At 43.6% G+C, this 22646-nt stretch overlaps 1 protein-coding gene across 2 annotated transcripts in view; it reads left to right on the plus strand.

The window, feature by feature from the left end:
* LOC109884645 (cytoskeleton-associated protein 5) overlaps window positions 1-22646 on the plus strand; it is an 85056-nt gene that overhangs the window by 57093 nt on the left and 5317 nt on the right. For both annotated transcript variants that reach the window (XM_031808027.1, XM_020476593.2), the window contains 8 exons: window positions 2541-2734; window positions 5337-5512; window positions 5757-5948; window positions 6440-6560; window positions 6739-6918; window positions 13452-13639; window positions 14818-14893; window positions 22356-22544. In XM_031808027.1, coding sequence (XP_031663887.1) covers window positions 2541-2734; window positions 5337-5512; window positions 5757-5948; window positions 6440-6560; window positions 6739-6918; window positions 13452-13639; window positions 14818-14893; window positions 22356-22544 — 1316 coding nt within the window. The remainder of the gene's footprint in view (window positions 1-2540; window positions 2735-5336; window positions 5513-5756; window positions 5949-6439; window positions 6561-6738; window positions 6919-13451; window positions 13640-14817; window positions 14894-22355; window positions 22545-22646) is intronic.

Below are 22646 nucleotides of genomic sequence, written 5' to 3' on the forward strand. Positions count from 1 at the left end.
ACCAGCATTACAACCAGGAATATGACTTTCCTTAATTGGATCCTTTGTTCGTACCCCCGAGGCAATTGAAATTATACCAGAGGTTGCTCCAAGACGAAATCTGTGGAGAAGAGGTATTCGGAGTTGACTTCTAGTCTGACTCGAGGCATGCACACATCCACCGCTTCCGAGTATGTTACTCGCTAATGTTCAGTCTCTGCACAATAAAGTAGATGAGCTCAGGGCGAGGATCTTCTTCCAGAGTAACATTCTTTCACTGAAACATGGCTCTCTCAGGATATACTGTCCACGTCCATACAGCCAGCTGAGTTCTCAGTACATTGCGCAGAAAGGTAAAATAAACTCTCCAGGAAGAAGAAAGGCGGTGGTGTATGTTTAATGATTAACTACTCATGGTGTGATTGTGATAACATACAGAAACTCAAGTCCTTTTGTTTACCCGACCTAGAATACCTCACAATGAAATGCCGACCGTAATACCTCCCAAGAGAATTATCTTTGGTTATAGTCAGCCGTGTATATTCCCTCAAGCCAATACCACGACGGCCCTCAAGGAACTACACTGTACTTTGTGCAAACTGGAAACCACATAACCCGAGGCCGCATTTATTGTAGCTGGGGATTTTAAACAAAGCATATTTGCAGAAAGAGTTATCGCTTTCTACCAACACATTGACTGTAGTACTTGCTCCGGGTTGACCTACAAGGCCCTCTGCTCTTCCTTTGGCAAGTCAGATCATGACTCTATTTTGCTGCTGTCATTCTAAAGGCAGAAACTCAAAAAGGAAGTACTCGTGCTATTAAATGCTGGCTTGACCAATTGGAATCGATGCTTTGATCACTTGGACTGGGTTATGTTCGGAGTGTCCTCGTCAATAACATTGACGTTTACACGGACATGGTGATTGAGTATATCAGGAAGTGTTGGTGATGTTCCCACTGTGGCTAACACCTACCCAACCAGAAAATGTGGATAGATGGTGGCATTTGTGCAAAATTGACAGCGTGAACCACTGCATTTTTCCATGGCAAGGTGACTGGGAATATGGTTCAATAGTGTGTTTTTCCCTCAAGGCAATCACAGGCAAAATGTCAGTACAGAGACAGTGGAGTCGCAATTCAGCGGCTCAGACACTAGACGGACTACAAAGGGAAAACAAGCCACGTCGCGGACACCGTTTTTCTCCCGGACAAGCTGAACACCATCCTCCGTTTTAAGGATAACACAGTGCCACCAACATGGCCGGTTTTCTGTGGTTCTTTGTGGCTGACGTCAGTAAGACATCACAAGGCTGCCGGCCCAGACTGCATCCCTAGCCGCGTCCTCAGAGCGTGGACAGACCAGCTGGCTGGAGTATTCACGGATATATTCAATCTCTCCCTATCCAAGTCTGCTGTCCCCACTTGCTTCAAGATGTTAACCATTGTTCCCTTGACCCACTTCAGTTTGCATACCGCCTCAATAGATCCACAGACGATGCAATCGCCATTGCACTGTACACTGCCTGATCCCAATCTGACCAAGAGGAATACCTATCGAAGATTGCTGTTCATTGACTAGAGCGCAGTCTTCAACACCATTCATACACTCCAAGCTTATTAAGCTCGGGGCCCTGGGTGCTGAACCCTGCCCTGTGCAAATGGGTCCTGAACTTCTCGACGGGGCCGCCCCCAAGTAGTGCAGGTAGGAAACAACAGCACCAATTCACTGATCCTCAACACGGGCCCCACAAGGGTGTGTGCTCAGCCCCCTCCTTTACTCCCTGTTCACCCATGACTTCATGGCCATGCACGCCTCCAACTTGCTTGCTAATGTTGTGTATGATCTGTGTAGTAATATTCTAATCAGAAAGCCATTTGCATTGCTAATTACAGCCTAATGTTAGCTGGCTAACATTGAACCTAGTTTGTTAGCTTTAGCTACCTCCAGATTCATACTACAGCTATGACCGTTTGTATTGGTATTATATGAGTTGGGATTATGCCGGTTTATTATTTACATGTCTAAACAAGACTCCACTTTGGCCGGATTATTACATGACCCATCAAATTAGCCACGTTTCAGATGATTACGACCTATTATATTTCATGAACATGTGTATATGTCTAGACAATAATGACCCATCCACTTAGCTAGATGTGGTTATAGCATTTCCTTGCAATCACCCATCAGTTTTGACAATTGTGTTGGTAAGCCTCATCTAATAATTATAACAATTTATGTAACCACTTGACTACTGTTGACATCTTCTGTATCTGTAAGCGAATGCTTCATTTTTGGAAGAAGCTAACCACTTAGCTAGATAGCTAACTAGCTACTAAATTAGTGTCCTGTATACTCTCTGGGGGGACACCCATGTGACTCAGTCTTAAACAGGGATTTTTTTTGTCATACTATTAAAAATTACTTTAAATGCCTTAACCTACCCCAGGACTATATACCACAATGTTCATATTCAAAGGCAATGTTGGCTCATTTTATTACAAAGATGGTGTTCTCTATCAATCTAACTCCCTGGAATTGTCTCTCCCGTCCTCAGAGTGCTTGGAGGAGCTGGGTTGTCTCATTGGATTTTACGGCATGTCTGTTTGCCAGCCGACTGCCGCCAAGTCCCTGAAAGAGATTGCTGTACACATTGGAGACCGAGACACGTCCGTCCGCAACACAGCCCTCAATACCGTGGTGACGGTCTACAACGTCTGCGGCGAGCAAGTCTACAAACTCATCGGCCATGTAGGTTTCACTCCGCAGTCTCACTCTTTAACTCGTAATGTGGGTGTAGTTTATCTATGGATGTGAGACAACACAAACATACACTTTGTCACTTCCAGCAACAGATCACGTCTATAAACGGCATAAGAGTTGCGCTAGTTCTGTATGTACACGGGCCATCTGACCCGCCATCCACCATCCGATAGACTTGTCATGTTCGTGCAATGGTGTTAAAGATGAGGCCCGCGGCCACAAGTCGTTTCACTGCAGCATGTTGGTGGTTTGAGTAAAATAAATAAACATATGTAGGTTCATCATTTCTACATGGTCTATTTTCTGTCCTGCTTGCTAACGATCACCAAAATGAAAGCTAGACAGTCAGGGAGCATAAAATTCCAAGAAAGATGGAGAGAGGATTATTTTTGTCAACTTGACGGTGAGGAAATGTAAGCAATTTTGAGGTCCTTGCTTTAAAAATAACAGCACTCCTCCAGCCTGACTTAACGGTCTCTCCCTTGTACGTGCTAACAAATACATGCCAACATTGTTAACGCTGTCCATTTTATGTTCTTGTGTTCATATTTTGTATTCCGATGAAACTGCTTGCTATTCAAATTAGGGGTGTGAATGTCAAAATGAAATCGGCACCCTTAACGTGAAGAAAATTCCCTAATGGAAAAATAATATACAGTTGAAGTCGGAAGTTTACATACAATGAGGTTGAAGTCATTAACTTGTTTTTGAACCACTCCACAAATTTCTGGTTAACAAACTATAGTTTTTAGCAAGTCAAACTCAAATGCTGCTCTTTGCTTGACATCATGGGAAAACCAAAAGAAATCGGCCAATACCTCAGAAAAATAATTGTAGACCAAGTCTGGTTCATCCTTGGGAGCAATTTCCAAAAGCCTGAAGGTACCACGTTCATCTGTACAAACGTTTGCAACTGCATGGGGACGAAGATCGTACTTTTTGGAGAAATGTCCTCTGGTCTGATGAAACAAAAATACAACTTTGTACATAATGACCATCATTATGTTTGGAGGAACAAGGGGGAGGCTTGCAAGCCGAGGAACATCATCCCAACCATGAAGCACAGGGGTGGCAGCATCATGTTGGGGGGGTGCTTTGCTGCAGGAGGGATTGGTGCACTTCACAAAATAGATGGCGTCATGAGGAAAGGAAAATTGTGGATATATTGAAGCAACATCTCAAGATATCAGTCAGGAAGTTAAAGCTTGGTTGCAAATGAGTCTAACAAATGGACAATGACCCCAAGCATACTTCCAAGTTGTGGCAAAATGGCTTAAGGGCAACAAAGTCGAGGTATTAGTGGCCATCACAAAGCCCTAACCTCAATCCCATAAACTTTGTGGGCAGAACTGAAAAAGCGTGGGTGAGCAAGGAGGCCTACAACCCTGACTCATTTAAACCAGCTCTGTCAGGAGGAAAAATTCACCCAACTTATTGTGGGAAGCTTGTGGAAGGCTAACCAAAACGTCCTAAGTCAAACAATTTAAAGGCAATGCTACCAAATACTAATTGAGTGTATGTAAACTTCTGACCCACTGGGAATGTGATGAAAGAAATAAAAGCTGAATGAAATAATTATCTTTTTTAGATTTCACATTCTTAAAATAAAGTGGTGATCCTAACTGACCGAAGACCGGGAATTTTTACATGGATTAAATGTCAGGAATTGTGAAACTTAAATGTATTTGGCTAAGGTGTATGTAAACTTCTGACTTCAACTGTGTATATATAAGAAAATTCTGTTAAAATCAGTGCAACTGGGCTTGCCTGTGCTTTCTCTTCTGTGTGAGTTCGGTCTGTTGTATCTTATTCATTGATGATAAGCCTTCCTTTACTGAAGTTGCGGGACATTCCAAGCCAAGAAATTGTTAATACAGCATTCAATTGCGAGACAGCTTTTGATTGTTTATTTAAATGAGCCTAGTGCAGGCTTCTGCACCTGGTGGCTAACCTGCCTCCACATTGCCCTTGCCCTCACTATGAAAGATGCAAGTGTTCTGTGTTGGAAGTACTATTAATTTTTCTCTTGTTCCAAAAATACTGATTCTTAGTTGATTCCCAGCAGATGTTTTCTTTATACTAAATGTGTTAAGTCACAGTAGTTAACTAACTTTAAAGTACTTTCTTAGGAGAGAGTGGTCTGTGCGCAAGCAGCTCGATTATTTGGTTGACAATTCTGGTCGCCTAGTGATGTACGTTACTGTCGCTTCTGAAGCGGGACTTTGTCGTCATTTAAAAAGCTGCAGTGTACCCTTGCAGACAAACATGCCGTAGCCAAGGCACTTTCAAGGGTATATGACTGCGGTAGATTTAATTGCCTAGCCCTGGTGGTCATATATGAAATGGGACCATTCTGCATTGTGAATTGACATGGAATTTTATGGCGGTTTAAACCTCACGCAAAGTTATCCATTTGTCACATCTCTAATTAAAGTTATGTGCTTACAAGTGTTGGTGTCATATCCTAAGTGTTTCTGGGGATTGGTTGATGTAGGGCTCTGCACAGAGTTGTGATTTGTCAATGTTTCTGCGCAGTCCAACTGCTGTGTAGCCATTGTCGATCAGTCCGACTGCGCTTTGTCCTCTTTAGCTGTCGGAGAAGGACATGAGCATGTTGGAGGAGAGGATCAAACGCTCAGCGAAGAAGACCCTAGCCTCCACAGCCCCTACCCCCAAACAGGGAGAAGAGAAGGCTCTGCCCACTCACCCCAATGCCAGCCTTCCACAGAAGCCCTCCAACAGAGCGCAACCCCCTATAAAACTCAGGTATGCAACCTTCCCCTCAATTAATCTGTACCGAGAATACATTACTTGTATCTCGAGCTCTATTCTCTTCACCTACCTTTTCACTTATGTTTTCTACTACCTTATTTGACTGTGTTCCTTTGACATTGAAATATTTTCACAAAAAGATGAAGCTTTGTGGGTTCATTTATGTAATACTGGCACAGACGTGATTTCAAATGTTTAGCTTTTTTTGTCTGCCCTTATGTTCTCCTCCCCCTTCCAGTCAGATCCGTCTGAATGCTCTGGTCCAGTCCCAGCAGGCTGAGCCCTCCCATGTTTGCCCTGTTGGGGAGTTCCATCTGGACCTGGATCTGCTGGAGCAGCTGGAGAGTGACCAAACGTCTGTTGTGCTGCCTGATCTGGTTAAACACAAACTAGGGGACTTGCTAGACCCTGTTATCATCCCAGAGCCCAAGTAAGAGTTTACTACACACCCCTTTGTCAGTAAACTGCCTGACCTGGTGAATCAAACAGTTACACTATATATACAAAAGTATGTAGACAGTATGTGACCTTTAAATGCGTGGATAAGGCTTTCAGCCTGTGTCCAACCTCACTAATGCTCCTGTGGCTGAATGTAAGCAAGTCCCAGCAGAAATGTTCTAGTGGAAAGCTTTCCCAGAAGAGTGAAGGCTATTATAGCAGCAAAGAGGGGACCAACTCTATATTAATGCCCATGATTTTGGAATGAGATGTTAAATGAGCAGGTGTCTACATACGTTTGATAATGTAGTGTTGGTAATGTATCTCAACCCAGGTCTGAGTTGACAAACGCTGCAACTCAGCAAGCAACTCTTCCCCAACTAAGTTACATACGCTCTCACCCATTCACCCACTACATGTCAGAGCCCAAGCACTGCACTACACTTGTCGTCCTGTGCCTCTGACGGTGTCCTTCCTCCACAGGCTTCGCCCAGTTCCCACCCACTTTGATGAGCTGCACGCAGGTCCCTCCTCCACCATCAACTTGGTTATCTCCCAGGTGGCCTCTGGTGATATTAACACTAGCATGAAGGCCCTTGCACAGGTACACACACAATCTTTCTGCTACAAATCCAAAGGTTTAGTTTTTGTGTACACAGATGTGCTATTGTGTGTACGGCTATACACACATGAATGCACCCACATGCTCACCCATATCTCTTCTTTCTCTCACCCTCATTTACAGTTGTATTTCCATTACCTTCTCTCCTCTCCCCCTGTAGATAGACGAGGTGCTTCGTCAGGAAAGCATTGCGGAGGTGATGGTTGGTCACACAGATCAGTTCCTCATCGCTACCTCCCTCCAGCTCCGTCTGGCCCACAGCACACACATGGCTGACACACGCCTTCCCAGGGAGGACATCTTCAAACTCTACAGCTGTGCCATTGGAAACATGCTTACAGTGAGTATGGGACGAAAGGTGTGTGTATGTGTCTTAGGGCTGTCATAAAATAAATAAATGAATTGTGTTAATAGCATGATTTGCTGTAATTGAGAAATTTTTAATTGAGGTTGTTCATATTTGGCCCTAATTGAAGCCGTTTCAATGAACCATTCTGGCGTTCCGCTAACGACCCACCTCGACAACATCTGGTGAAATTGCAGAGCACCAAATGAGAGAAATATGAATATTTAACATTCATGAAAATACAGGTGTCATTACATCACAGAAAAAAAGCTTAACTTCTTGCTAATCCAGCCTGTGTCAGATTTCAAAAGGGCTTTACTGCGAAAGCACACCGTGCGATTATCTGAGTACAGCGCCCAACATACAATACCATGAAAAACATATTTCAACCAGGCAGGTGTGCCACGAAAGTCAGAAATAGCGATAAAATTAATGCCTTACCTTTTGAAGATGTTCTGTTGGCACTCAAAGGTCACAGCTACATCACAAATGGTCCTTTTGTTTGATAAAGTCCTTTATATCCCCAAAAACTCAGTTTAGCTGGCGCACTTCATTCAACAATCCACCGGTTTCCCTCCATCAAAATGAATCCCAAACGTTACCAATAAACTTCTCCAAACAAGTCAAACAACGTTCATAATCAAACCTCAGGTACCCTAATATGTAAATAAATGGTAGCATGTAAGATGGAGAATCGTTGTCTTTAACGGTGTTAAAGACAGTGTTTTCTATCCAAATCTACCAATTATATACATATCCTAGCTTCTGGGCCTGAGAAACAGGCAGTTTACTTTGGGCATCCTTTTCAACCAAATGTCAAAATACTGCCCCCTAGCCCAAAGGGGTTAATTAAACAAATATTTAATTGAGTTGTAGGTACAATATACTTTTGTGTATATATAGCATATGTGGAAACCTCTTCAAATGGGTGGATTTGGCTATTTCAGCCACACTTGTTGGTGTATAATAGCATGGCTGTGTGCGCTATCTCCATAGACAAACTTTGGCAGTAGAATGGCTTTACTGAAGCACTCAGTGACTCAACATGGCATCGCCATTAGATGCCACCATTCCATCAAGTCAGGTCATAAAATGTCTGCCCTGCTAGAGCGGAACCAGTCAATTAAGTGCTGTTATTGTGAAGTGGAAACGTCTAGGAGCAACAACTGCTCAGCCGCAAAGTGGTAGGCCACACAAGCTCACAGAACGGGACTGCCATGTGCTGAAGAGCGTAGGGCATAAAATCTGTCCTCAGTTGCAACACGTCTGCACAAGAACTGTTCGTCGACAGCTGCATACAAGCCTAAGATCACCATGGGCAATGCCAAGCTTCGGCTGGCGTGTTGTAAAGCTTGCCGCCATTGGACTGTGGAGCAGTGGAAACGCGTTCTCTGGAGTGATGAGTCACGCTTCACCATTTGGCAATCCAATGGATGACTGGGTTTGGCGGATGCCATGACAACGCTACGGCAGCGTAGTCTAGTGGTTAGAGCGTTGGACTAGTAACCGGAAGGTTGCAAGTTCAAATCCCCGAGCTGACAAGGTACAAATCTGTCGTTCTGCCCCTGAACCGGCAGTTAACCCACTGTTCCTAGGCCGTCATTGAAAATAAGAATTTGTTCTTAACTGACTTGCCTAGTTAAATAAAGGTAAAATAAACCTGCCTGACTGCATCGTACCAAATATAAAGTTTGGTGGACGAATAATATTTTTACATGGTTCGGGCTAGGCCTCTTAATTCCAGTGAAGGGAAATCCTAATGTTAAAATGACATTCTAGATTCTGTGCTTCCAACTTTGTGGCAACAGTTTGGGGAAGGCCCTTCCCTGTTTCAGCATGAAAATGCACCCATGCACAAAGTGAGGGCCATATAGAAATGGTTTGTCAGGGCCTCCCGAGTGGTGCAGAGGTCTTAGGCAGTGCTTGAGGCATCACTACACTACACATCCAGGTACGATCATGGGCTGTGGCGCAGCCGGCTGCGACCTAGAGACCCATGAGGCAGAGCACAATTGGCTCACCGTCGTCCGAGTTAGAGTAGGGTTTGGCTGGCATCGTGCTCTAGCGACTCCTGTGGCGGGCCGAGCACTTGCCAGTTTTACTGCGTTTCCTCTGACACATTGATGCGTCTGGCTCCCGGGTTAAGCGAGCTGTGTCAAGAAGCAGTGCGGCTTGGCATGGTCTTGTTTCGGGCGACGCGTGGCTCTCGACCTTCACTTCTGTATGGGAGTTGCAGCGATGGGACAAGAATATAACTACCAATTTGGATGTCACGAAAACAGTAAGATAATTATGTCGCTCATTGTGGGATAACTTGACTGACCTGCAGAGCCCTAACCTCAACCCCATCGAACAGCTTTGGAATGACTTACAAAGCTGACTGCGAGCCAGGTCTAATCGCCCAACTTCAGTCCCCGACCTCAATAAAGCTCTCGTGGCTGAATGGAAGCAAGTCCCCGCAGCAATGTTCTAACATCTAGTGGAAAGCCTTCCCAGAAGAGTGGCGGCTGTTATAGCTGCAAAGGGGGGACCAACTCCAAATGAATGTCCATGCTTTTGGAATGAGATGTTCGAGCAGGTGTCCACATATCCTTGGTAATGTATTTTTATTATAGTGGAAGAAAACAAACTGTATTCTAAGACATCTCAGCCAGGTCTGATAGAAAATATAATACAGCTATTATAGGTTATCCATTTTCTTCAACTTGTACTAATGACAAGCTGTACTCCAATTGGAATCATTTGCCTAAAAGGTTGGAGTTAGAGGAGGCCTCTCCGTCTCGTTACGGGGTAGGGGAGCTCTGATTTTGCACTTGGGGGTGATTAGTGATTTACTGAAGCCTTGCATCACTACAAGGGTCCTGGCTGCTCCCACTTATCCAGCCTTCACACGGCCACATCAGTTAGGCACACCCTATGTTTGCTTGCTATCCTGCTGTGCATTGACCTAAGATAAAAACTGATGAGCACACTGAGTTGGAGCACTAATACCATTTATTTAATGTACTGCTTTGACTGTGTAGTGTTGCAATTACTCTTACTGGGATGCTGTGTATAAGACTAACTGGAATTATACTTTTTTTTGTTGAGTATAAACATTTATGCAAGGATCAGTTCTGATTTGTTCATTGTCATTGCTGTAATTGCTTACAAATTACCAGGAAAAAAGGTCACCTCTATTGTATCTTTTTTAAGGCCGTGACTGGGAATAGAGTTTTCGCTCACGCCCCTCTGGAAACCTATTTTGTTTCTCTTTACTCACCCCCTTCTTTACCATAATAATGTAGCCTATGTCTCTACCTCATATTTCTGAACGGCTGAAATAAAAACCCTATGACGATTTGAACAAGCTTTCCAATGTATACAGTGGGGAGAACAAGTATTTGATACACTGCCGATCTTGCAGGTTTTTCTACTTACAAAGCATGTAGAGGTCTGTAATTTTTATCATAGGTATACTTCAACTGTGAGAGACGGAATCTAAAACAAAAATCTAAAAATCACATTGAATGATTTTTAAGTAATTAATTTGCATTTTATTGCATGACATAAGTATTTGATACATCAGAAAAGCAGAACTTAATATTTGGTACAGAAACCTTTGTTTGCAATTACAGGGATCATATGTTTCCTGTAGTTCTTGACCAGGTTTGCACACACTGCAGCAGGGATTTTGGCCCACTCCTCCATACAGACCTTCTCCAGATCCTTCAGGTTTTGGGGCTGTCGCTGGGCAACAGACTTTCAGCTCCCTCCAAAGATGTTCTATTGGGTTCAGGTCTGGAGACTTGCTAGGCCACTCCAGGACCTTGAGATGCTTCTTATGGAGCCACTCCTTAGTTGCCCTGGCTGTGTGTTTCGGGTCGTTGTTATGCTGGAAGACCCAGCCACGACCCATCTTCAATGCTCTTACTGAGGGAAGGAGGTTGTTGGCCAAGATCTCGTGATACATGTCCCCATCATCCTCCCCTCAATACGGTGCAGTCGTCCTGTCCCCTTTGCAGAAAAGCATCCCCAAATAAGGATATTTCCACCTCCATGCTTCACGGTTGGGATGATGTTCTTGAGGTTCTACTCATCCTTTTTCCTCCAAACATGGCGAGTGGAGTTTAGACCAAAAAGCTCTATTTTTGTCTCATCAGACCACATGACCTTCTCCCATTCCTCCTCTGGAACATCCAGATGGTCATAGGCAAACTTCAGACGGGCCTGGACATGCGCTGGCTTGAGCAGGGGGACCTTGCGTGCGCTGCAGGATTTTAATCCATGACGGCGTAGTGTGTTACTAATGATTTTCTTTGAGACTGTGGTCCCAGCTCTCTTCAGGTCATTGACCAGGTCCTGCCGTGTAGTTCTGGGCTGATCCCTCACCTTCCTCATGATCATTGATGCCCCACGAGGTGAGATCTTGCATGGAGCCAGACCGAGGGTGATTGACCGTCATCTTGAACTTCTTCCATTTTCTAATAATTGCACCAACAGTTCTCACCAAGTTGCTTGCCTAATGTCCTTTAGCCCATCCCAACCTTGTGCACGTCGACAATTTTATCCCTGATGTCCTTACAAGGCTCTCTGGTTTTGGCCATTGTGGAGAGGTTGGAGTCTGTTTGATTGAGTGTGTGGACAGGTGTCTTTTATACAGGTAACGAGTTCAGACAGGTGCAGTTAATACAGGTAATGAGTGGAGAACAGGAGGGATTCTTAAAGAAAAACTAACATGTCTGTGAAGGCTGGAATTCTTACTGGTTGGTAGGTGATCAAATACTTATGTCATGCAATAAAATGTTAATTAATTTCTTTAAACATACACTGATTTTCTGGATTTTTGTTTTAGATACAGTCTCTCACAGTTGAAGTGTACCTATGATAAAAAAATTACAGGCCTCTACATACTTTGTAAGTAGGAAACACTGCCGATTTAGCAGGTTATCAAATACTTGTTCCCCCCCACTGTAGATGGCCAGATCAATTATATTAAGAAGGCTATACAACCTGTCTGTGATGGATATTGCAGTTGCACAAGCAGGACCTTCCCTTCACATTGCATTGGAGCAAAAACAGCCAGTGTTTTGTGTGGTGTAGGCTAATTTTTAGTTGCTGCCATATCGTAGCCACTAGCCAGAGATCCTGAAAAATGAACAAGCCTAGTGCTTAGCCAATGATGATAAAAAGACATTAAACTTAATGTCTGTCTCTCTTGTTTTAGATCCTTCCTAGATGGCTGCATGTAACACCCCACTTGAGTTCTGCGTTGTGGCAAATAACTGTTTTAACCCCCCACAGGCCCAACTAACTGCTATTTCACTTCTCAATGAGTAGGCTACCTAGCTGTTCCACCTCTGGGCAGCCAAACATGTATCCGGAACAATAAGCAGTCTGATAATGGGCGAGTTCATTTTGCATAGCCTTGTGCACTATTATTCACTGTCATTTGTCAACTACTGCTTTAGACTGTGTACTATTTGATTATCTCCATAGTATGCTGCCATATCGTAGTGAGTTGCTGAAAAGAGAACGAGCCAATGCTCTCAAATGATGAGAAAGTAACATTACATTGCTATTTTGACTGCTTGTTTGATATGCTTGCCTAAATATCTGCATATATCTCAGCAGCTAAGAAGACTGCCTGTGTCGTGCTTATGTTTGCAATACTCAGGGGTTAAAGTTCTCCGTCACTGCGATGGCTTTCCGTCATGGATTCAGGTGGTTGTTTTTGAGACCAGTGTAGCTCCGCAATGAAAATCTCAAGGGTGGGGGCTGGTTTGAGGCATGTTCTACGAATTGTATTCCCGACAGCGATGTGTAGCCTACTGTAGCTGCTGGCAAAGTCATTCAAAGCTTATGCAACTTTCCAGTTCCATTGTTGCAATGTTATTAAAACAAAATCAGACAACCCTATAGTAGAATAGTTAACCTACATACCTAGTCGGCTTGTGTTTTTCATTCAAGTTGCGAGAGCCATAGGTAGGGAAACATTTATTCTGAAAAGCAGTCAGGGGAAGTGATTCTTAATGAAATCGTGAGAACTTAAAAGCTGTTTTGGAGTTTGTTAGTGGGGGGGGGTCCGTTTTCCATTGCCGACTTATTTACTCCAATTGTGCGAGTGGCAATGTTTTACAAATTCAGTTAGAACTGGAGTTTCAAGCATGGTTTAGACTTAGATATTGTAGTTAAGTAAAAAATAAAAAAATAAAAAAAACCTGCCAGTGTTTCTCAATACATTTTTATTCAGCTGTAACATAGACCGCAATTAATATCACAAACATGAGTGTAGCTATTTAATTAAATTTCCCATTCCTGTTTTTATTTCTTATTTTTGTTCATATTTAAGATTCGGTCTGTTTTAGATCTTTCATATAGACTTATGTGATAGAGATTGTAGTTGAATAAATTGGGCTTTGTTCAGCCACACAAATGAATACACTGCATTTTAAGATGATTGAGAGTAAGACAAAAACAACATTTGCACATTATTTCCATCAGGGTCTACTAATAATAATAGTGTACATTATACCATCTCTCCCTAGTTGTTTGGTGTGGCGCGGCTGGCAAGGGAAGCCTCCATGGGGGTGCTTAAGGACCTTGTCCAGGGTCTGGTGACAGTACTGCTGGACCCCCGGATAGAGGAGAGCCAGGAGGGACAGCAGCTCATCCGCTCTGTTAACATGCTGCTGAGACGACTCTTCGAGGCCTCAGACCAGACCAACATACTCAGGTGTGTGTCGGGAGGAGAATTCTACTGTTTTTGAAATTAAAATAGTGACACATTAAATGTTTCCTTTTTTTAGATAACTATACTAAATATATTAACGTCACCAAATAACCGATTAAAACACTGTTTTGCAGTGAAGCTCTACAGTAGCCTTAACAGCACCCTCTAGGGTAGCACCATGGTGTAGCCGCAGGACAACTTGTGTCTGTCCTCTGGGTACATTGACTTCAATACAAAACCTAGACGGCTCATGGTTCTCACCCCCTTCCATCGACTTAGTGATTTTATAATGACTTCCGGGAAAAACTTAGGACAAGCAGCAGCACTTATCTAATGCAGCTAATTTGTCCGACTCAACCTGACCTGACTGAAATTATATTTGTTAGCTATCAAACACTGCAACTTCCAGGTCAAGATAAGCTTCTGGTTTTATTAATTTATTATTACCAGGGCCGGCCGGTGTAACTGCTTGCTGTACACTACTGCATGATTGTACACATGGATTGGATTGTGGGTTTACTAACGTGGTTTAATTCTAGTTTGTTGACTAAGATTAATATGGTGACAATGTAGGCTGGTTAGCCACTATGGTATGAAGGCTTGGCTTGGATTGGTTTTTGCGCTTGCTCACAGACTGTTGTGTTGTGCACTGAAGACCAAGGGAAAAGGTGAGAAGAGGAAAGCGCATAGATGCAAGACATAAAGTGATGCTGTATTTGGCTGCTATGGAAGTGAACTGTGTGTGCGGGTGATCACAGGTGTATTCATTCCGCCGATTCAGTTGCTAAACGGAAGGAATCAAAAACGTGGAGGGACTGACCTGTATTTGTCCAATAGAAAGTGCATTTGCCACAGTTGGGAATAATGATTACACCTCATATCAGCTAGATGCAGGCTTGTGTGCAAGGCGGTATTGCCTGTGTCACTGTCAGTCACCTTAACTACTTACATTTCTCTCGACCTGTGCACCTACGTTATTACACATCCAATGTGATGTAATAGAAATAAGGCCATGGTCCACCCCTGTGTGGTTTACTGCACACTGGATAAAACGGACCTGTAACAATCAAATTGTATTAGTGTATTCACTTGTAGGATGCAGAATTGAAGAAGACTGATCAGATGGTCTTCTGGCAGTTACTGTTATGTTTATTAATGTGCTGTCACCTCTTTCTCTCCAGTGCTCTTCTGGTGCTACTGCAGGACAGCCTCCTGTCCTCTGCTGGCTCCCCCAAATTCTCTGAACTCATCATGAAGGTAGAACTGTGTGTGTTCCAATTTGTGAAAAACATACAGTTGAAGTCGGAAGTTTACATGCACCTTAGCCAAATACATTTAAACTCAGTTTTTCACAATTCCTGACATTTAAGCCGAGTAAGAAGTCCCTGTTTTAGGTCAGTTAGGGTCACCACTTTGTTTTAAGAATGTGAAATGTCAGAATAATCGTAGAGAATTATTTATTTCAGCTTTTCTTTCATCACATTCCCAGTGGGTCAGAAGTTTACCTACACAATTAGTTTTTGGTAGCATTGCCTTTAAATTGTTTGACTTGGGTCAAACGTTTTGGGGAGCCTTTCACAAGCTTCCCACAATAAGTTGGGTGAATTTTGGCCCATTCCTCCTGACAGAGCTGGTGTAACTGAGTCAGGTTTGTAGGCCTCCTTGCTCGCACACGCTTTTTCTGTTCTGCCCACAAATGTCTTTTGATGACCACTCTAGTACCTTGACTTTGTTGTCCTTAAGCCATTTTGCCACAACTTTGGAAGTATGCTTGGGGTCATTGTCCATTTGGAAGACCCAATTGCGACCAAGCTTTAACTTCCTGACTGATGTCTTGATATTGCTTCAATATATCCACATAATTTTCCTACCTCATGAAGCCTCCCCCTTTTTCCTCCAAACATAATGCTGGTCATTATGCCATAACAGTTGTATTTTTGTTTCATCAGACCAGAGGACATTTCTTCAAAAAGTATGATCTTTACCCCATGTGCAGTTGCAAACCGTAGTCTGGCTTTTTTTATGGTGGTTTTGGAGCAGTGGCTTCTTCCTTGCTGAGTGGCCTTTCAGGTTATTTGGATATACACTGCTCCAAAAAATAAAGGGAACACTAAAATAACACATCCTAGATCTGAATGAATGAAATATTCTTATTAAATATTTTTTTTCTTTACATAGTTGATTGTGCTGACAACAAAATCACACAAATTATCAATGGAAATGGATTTGGAGTCACACTCAAAATTAAAGTGGAAAACCACACTACAGGCTGATCCAACTTTGATGTAATGTCCTTAAAACAAGTCAAAATGAGGCTCAGTAGTGTGTGTGTGTGTGTGGCCTCCACGTGCCTGTATGACCTCCCTACAACGCCTGGGCATGCTCCTGATGAGATGGCGAATAGTCTCCTGAGGGATCTTCTCCCAGACCTGGACTAAAGCATCCGCCAACTCCTGGACAGTCTGTGGTGCAACGTGGCGTTGGTGGATGGAGCGAGACATGATGTGCTCAATTGGATTCAGGTCTGGGGAACGGGCGGGCCAGTCCATAGCATCAATGCCTTCCTCTTGTAGGAACTGCTGACACACTCCAGCCACATGAGGTCTAGCATTGTCTTGCAGGAACCCAGGGCCAACCGCACCAGCATATGGTCTCACAAGGGGTCTGAGGATCTCATCTCGGTACCTAATGGCAGTCAGGCTACCTCTGGCGAGCACATGGAGGGCTGTGCGGCCCCCCAAAGAAATGCCACCCCACACCATGACTGACCCATCGCCAAACTGGTCATGCTGGAGGATGTTGCAGGCAGCAGAATGTTCTCCACGGTGTCTCCAGACTGTCACGTGTGCTCAGTGTGAACCTGCTTTCATCTGTGAAGAGCACAGGGCGCCAGTGGGGAATTTGCCAATCTTGGTGTTCTCTGGCAAATGAAAAACGTCCTGCACGGTGTTGGGCTGTAAGCACAACCTCCACCTGTGGACATCGGGCCCTCATACCACCCTCATGGAGTCTGTTTCTGACCGTTTGAGCAGACACATGAACATTTGTGGCCTGCTGGAGGTCATTTTGCAGGGCTCTGGCAGTGCTCCTCCTTGCACAAAGGCGGAGGTAGCAGTCCTGCTGCTGGGTTGATGCCCTCCATCGGCCTCCTCCACGTCTCCTGATGTACTGGCCTGTCTCCTGGTAGCACCTCCATGCTCTGGACACTACGCTGACAGACACGGCAAACCTTGTCACAGCTCGCATTGATGTGCCATCCTGGATGAGCTGCACTACCTGAGCCACTTGTGTGGGTTGTAGACTCCGTCTCATGCTACCACTAGAGTGAAAGCACTGCCAGCATTCAAAAGTTAGCAAAACATCAGCCAGGAAGCATAGGAACTGAGAAGTGGTCTGTGGTCCCCACCTGTAGAACCACTCCTTTATTGGGGGTGTCTTGCTAATTGTCTATAATTTCCACCTGTTGTCTATTCCATTTGCACAACAGCATGTGAAATTTATTGTCAAATCAGTCTTGCTTCCTAAGTGGAAGTTTGATTTCACAGAAGTGTGATTGATTTGGAGTTACATTGTGTTGTTTAAGTGTTCCCTTTATTTTTTTGAGCAGTGTAGATACTTTTGTACCTGTTTCCTCCAGCATCTTCACAAGGTCCTTTGCTGTTCTGGGATTGATTTGTACTTTAAGCACCAAAGTACGTTCATCTCTAAGACAGAACGCATCTCCTGGTCCCATGGTGTTTATACTTGCGTACTATTGTTTGTACAGATGAACGTGGTATCTTCAGGTGTTTAGAAATTGCTCCCTCAGATGAACAAGACTTGTGGAGGTCTACAATTATTTTTGAGGTCTTGGCTGATTTCTTTTTCCTATGATGTTAAGCAAAGAGGCACTGAGTTTGAAGGTAGACCTTGAAATACACCTCCAATTGACTCAAATGATGTCAATTAGCCTATTAGAATCTTCTGACAATTTTCTGGAATTTTCCAAGCTCTTTAAAGGCACAGTCAACTAAGTATATGTAAACTTCTGACCCGCTGGAATTGATGCAGTGAAATAAACAATTCTGTAAACAATTGTTGGAAAAGTTACTTGTGTCATGAACAAAGTAGATATCCTAACTAACTTGCCAAAACTATACTTTAACAAGTAATTTGTGGAGTGTTTGAAATACGAATTTTAATTATTCCAACGTAAGTGTATGTAATCTTCCAACTTCAACTGTACCTATTTGTCAACTTTATATTGCTTCCTTTTTCTCCACTGTCCTGTTTATTATTTTTTTGTTGTCATGTGGGCTAGTTCATTGAAATCCCTTTCTTGCTCTTTCCCAACAATGTGGTAATCACATTTCAGTACTTTTATTAAAAAAAATAGTCTGGTAGAACAAAAACACACAAGAAATAACAAGAGCACAAAGTAAGCGAAATACAGGGTCAGTGCCAATACAATTTTTTCAATGTGCAGGCGTACTGGAGTGGTAGGGTAGATATGTATAGGTGTAAAGTGACTAGGCATCAGGGTATACACTGTACAAAACATTATGAACTCCTGCTCTTTCCTTGACATCGACGGGCAAAGTGAATCCAGGTGAAAGCTATGATCCCTTAGTGATGTCACCTGTTAAATCCACTTCAATCAGTGAAGAAGACAGGTTTAAGAAGGATTTTTAACCCTTGAGACAATTGAGCCATGGATTGTGTGTGTGCCATTCAGAGAGTGAATGGGCAAGACAAAATATTTAAGTACCTTTTGAACGGGGTGTGGTAGTAGTTGCCAGGTGCACTGGTTTGTATTTATTATGCCAAGGTGGCAGCTACTCTTCCTGGGGTCCTACAATATTACGGTAGTTACACATTTTTTTTTAAACATAATACTTTCATAACAGAATTCACAGCACACTAAGTGTGCCCTCTCAGGCCCGTGCTCCACTACCACATATCTACAACACAAAATCGATGTCTGTGGCGCAGCGGCCTAAGGCACTGCATCTCAGCGCAAGAGGCGTCACTACAGTCCCTGGTTCGAATAAAGGCTGTTTCACACCCGACCGTGATTGGGAGTCCCATATGGCAGTGCAGAATTGGCCCAGCGTCTTCTGGGGTAGGCCGTTATTGTAAATAAGAATTTGTTCTTAACTGACTTGCCTAGTTAAATAGAGGTTTGTATATTCACTAAGCAAAAAAAGAAACTGCTCTTTTTCAGGACCCTGTCTTTCAAAGATAATTCGTAAAAATCCAAATAACTTCACAGATCTTCATTGTAAAGGGTTTCCGATGCTTGTTCAATGAACCATAAACAATTAATGAACATGCACCTGTGGAACGGCCGTTAAGACACTAACAGCTTAGACAGTAGGCAATTAAGGTCACAGTTATGAAAACTTAGGACACCAAAGAGGCCTTTCTACTGACTCTGGAAAAACCCCAAAAGAAAGATGCCCAGGTTCTATCTTCGTGAACATGCCTTAGGCATGCTGCAAGGAGGCATGAGAACTGCGTAGGTGGCCAGGGCAATCAATTGCAATGTCCGTAGTGTGAGAGGCCTAAGACAGCGCTACAGGGAAACAGGATGGACAGCTGATCATCCTCGCAGTGGCAGACCACGTTTAACACCTGCACAGGATCGGTACATCCGAACAGCACACCTGCGGGACAGGTGCAGGATTGCAACAACAACTGCCCGAGTTACACCAGGAACGCACAATCCCTCCATCAGTGCTCAGACTGTCCACAATAGGCTGGACTGAGGGCTTGTAGGCCTGTTGTAAAGGCAGGTCCTCACCAGACATCACCGGCAACATCGCGTATGGGCACAAACCCGCCGTCGCTGGACCAGACAGGACTGGCAAATAGTGCTCTTCATTGACGGGTTGCATTTCTATCTCACCGGGGTGGTCGGATTCGCGTTTATCGTCGAAGGAATGCGCGTTACACCAAGGCCTGTACTCTGGAGCGGGATCGATTTGGAGGTGGAGGGTCCGTCATAGTCTGAGGCATTGTGTCACGGCATCATCGGACTGAGCTTGTTGTCATTGCAGGCAATCTCAACGCTGTGCGTTACAGGGAAGACATCCTCCTCCCTCATGTGGTACCCTTCCTGCAGGCTCATCCTGACATGACCCTCCAGCATGACAATGCCACCAGCCATACTGCTCATTCTGTGTGTGATTTCCTGCAAGACAGGAATGTCAGTGTTCTGCCATGGCCAGCGAAGAGCCGGATCTCAATCCCATTGAGCATGTCTAGGACCTGTTGGATCGGCGGGTGAGGGCTAGGGCCATTTCCCCCCCCCCCCCCCCCCAGAAATGTTCATTTTGCTGAAAATAAACGCAGTTGACAGTGAGGATATTATTATTATTATTTTTTGCTGAGTTGATATATTTTAGTGCGTATGCACTTATGTTTGTTGCTTCACAGTCTCTGCTTTTCCATAAGGTTTATTTTTACATCTGTTTCTACTGCTTGCATCAGTTATCTGATGTGGAATAGAGTTTCATGTAGTCATGGCTCTGTCGTACTGTGTACCTCCCATAGTCTGTTCTGGACTTGGACTGTGAAAAGAGCTCTGGTGGCATGTCTTGTGCACTCTGCATGGGTGTCTGAGCTGTGTGCTAGTCATTTAAACACACAGCTCGGTGCTTTTTAAGTGTTTCAATACCTCTCACAAATATAACTAGTGATCAAGTCAGTCTCTCCACTTTTAGCTAGGAAAGATTGACATGGATATTATTGTTAGCTTTCTGTGTACATCCGAGGGCCAGCTCTGTATCCTGTTCTAAGCCAATTGCAATTTTCCTAAGCCTCTCTTTGTGGCACCTGACCACATGACTGAACAGTAGTCAAGGTGCCACAAAACTAGGGCCTGTAGGACCTGCCTTGTTAGTACTTAAGGTAGAGCAGCAGTTTATTATGGACAGACTTTTTGCCATCTTAGTTACTGTTGTATCAATGTTTTGACCATGACCGTTTACAATCCAGGGTTACTCCAAGCAAGCAGTTTATTCACCTCAACGTGCTCATTTTCCACATTATTCATTACAATATTTAGTTTAGGTGTAGGGTTTTGTGAATGATTTGTCCCAAATACAATGCATTTTAGTTTTGGAAAAATGTAGGACTAACTTATTCCTTGCCACACATTCTGAAACTAAGTGCAGATCTATGTAGTGTTGCAGTCCTTTCAGTTGCTGTAGTAGCTGACTCGTATAGTGTTGAGTCATCTGCATACATGGTCACAATGGCTTTACTCAAAGCCAGTGGCATGTCGTTAATAAAGATTGAAAAAAGTAATCTTCCTGGATTGTTGGAGAGGCTTATTAAAGAACACCCTCTGTTTAATCGACAATATAACAGGCTGACTGCAACGCTCGCGCACGTGGCACGAGCGGTGTAGTCAGACTTATTTACCGTTCCTTTTGCCTCATCCCTCTCAACCATAAAATGTTTAAATCCCTGTGGATTTAAGTTTTTAGTCGTTTTCTTAATGGGTGCATTCTTATTAGTAACTTTTTTGCTAGGTATTGTCTAAGTGAGTTACAGTGATGGTCAGAATATCAGTCATCTATTACTAGCAAGTTATTGATTTCATGAACCTTGTTTCTTAAGCTACATGTGTTCACGTGGGCTATTTTGAGAACTTTTCTTGGATGCTTGCTTGTTTTCATTGCTTTACTGGGAAGCTTAGAAGAAGTAGATATTCTCATGTTATTTATGTTAGTGGAAGGTGACTTGCCCTTCCTACTAGGGCACATGATTGTAGACGCATGATTGCTCCATACAATAGCTGTAGGATCAGCAGAGGCATTTAGGGAAGTTAGAGGGACATAAATTAGGTTACTTGCATCGTCTACCAATGCCCCTGGTATAATACATTTGCTAAATCATTGACTCAGCGACACAATGGTAGGGATTAATGCAGCCTTAATGCTGTGAAAGGATCCAGGAACCCAAATGATTTGGGTGGATCCCATCCTTCTAAAATGTGTTTTGTTTCCTAAATGTATTGATATTGTCAGCAAAAGTTGCACCCATTTGAGTTGCAATTGTCACAGCCAATTGTGAAGAGAATCCTACTAAAGCGTTCAATTCCACGATATAGGACAATCAGCTCTCAGGTTTGAGTGTCAAGAATTGCAATGCAGCTGGGTTTTATCACGCTTAACGATTTCCATGCATCAAGAATGGTCCACCCACCCAAAAGACGTCCAGCCAACTTAACTGTGGGAAGCGTTGTCGTCAACATGGGCCAGCATCCCTGTGGAATGCTTTCGACCCCTTGCAGAGTCCATGCCATGACAAATTTAGGCTTTTCTGAGGGCAAAAAAAAAAAAAAAAAAGCTAAATTCAATATTCGGAAGGTGTTAATGTTTTGTATACTCAGTGTATGTTCGAGTAGCAGCAGCATAGATTGTGTGTAAGCAAATTGTTTTTGTTTTTTTTGCTCTTTAGCAGTCTTATGACTCTGTTGGTGTTAGACTTGATTTTCCAGTACCGCTTGCTGTGCGGAATTTGGGAGAACAGGCTGGCTGGAGTTTAACAATTTTCTGGGCCTTCCTTTCACACTGCCTGAGAGGTCCTGGATGGCAGGGAGCTCAGTCTCAGTGATGTGCTTGGGTGTCTGCACCACCAAGTACATCACTGAGTTCGAGCTCCATGCCATCAAGGACCTGTGTATGATTTTGTGTATGTAATTTAAACCCCTCTCTCTCTGTGTGTGTAGTGTCTATGGCGTATGATCAAGTTCCTACCAGACACCATAAGCAGTCTTACTCTGGACAAGATCCTGCTGGATGTGCACAACTTCATGAAGCTCTTCCCCAAAGGCCGCCTGCGGAAGCTCAAGACTGACATGCCCCACCGCACGCTCCAAACTCTGCTACACACACTCTGCCGCCTGGCAGGGCCCACGGTTGGCACACACACTATTAGATTCCCCTTTGCATCTTCATACTTTTGTGTTTATATAGTGTATGTGGGTTCGTCTATTTCAGCCACACCTGTTGCTTAAAGG

The sequence above is a fragment of the Oncorhynchus kisutch genome, linkage group LG3 (assembly GCF_002021735.2).
Source record: "Oncorhynchus kisutch isolate 150728-3 linkage group LG3, Okis_V2, whole genome shotgun sequence".
NCBI classification, from domain to species: domain Eukaryota; kingdom Metazoa; phylum Chordata; class Actinopteri; order Salmoniformes; family Salmonidae; genus Oncorhynchus; species Oncorhynchus kisutch.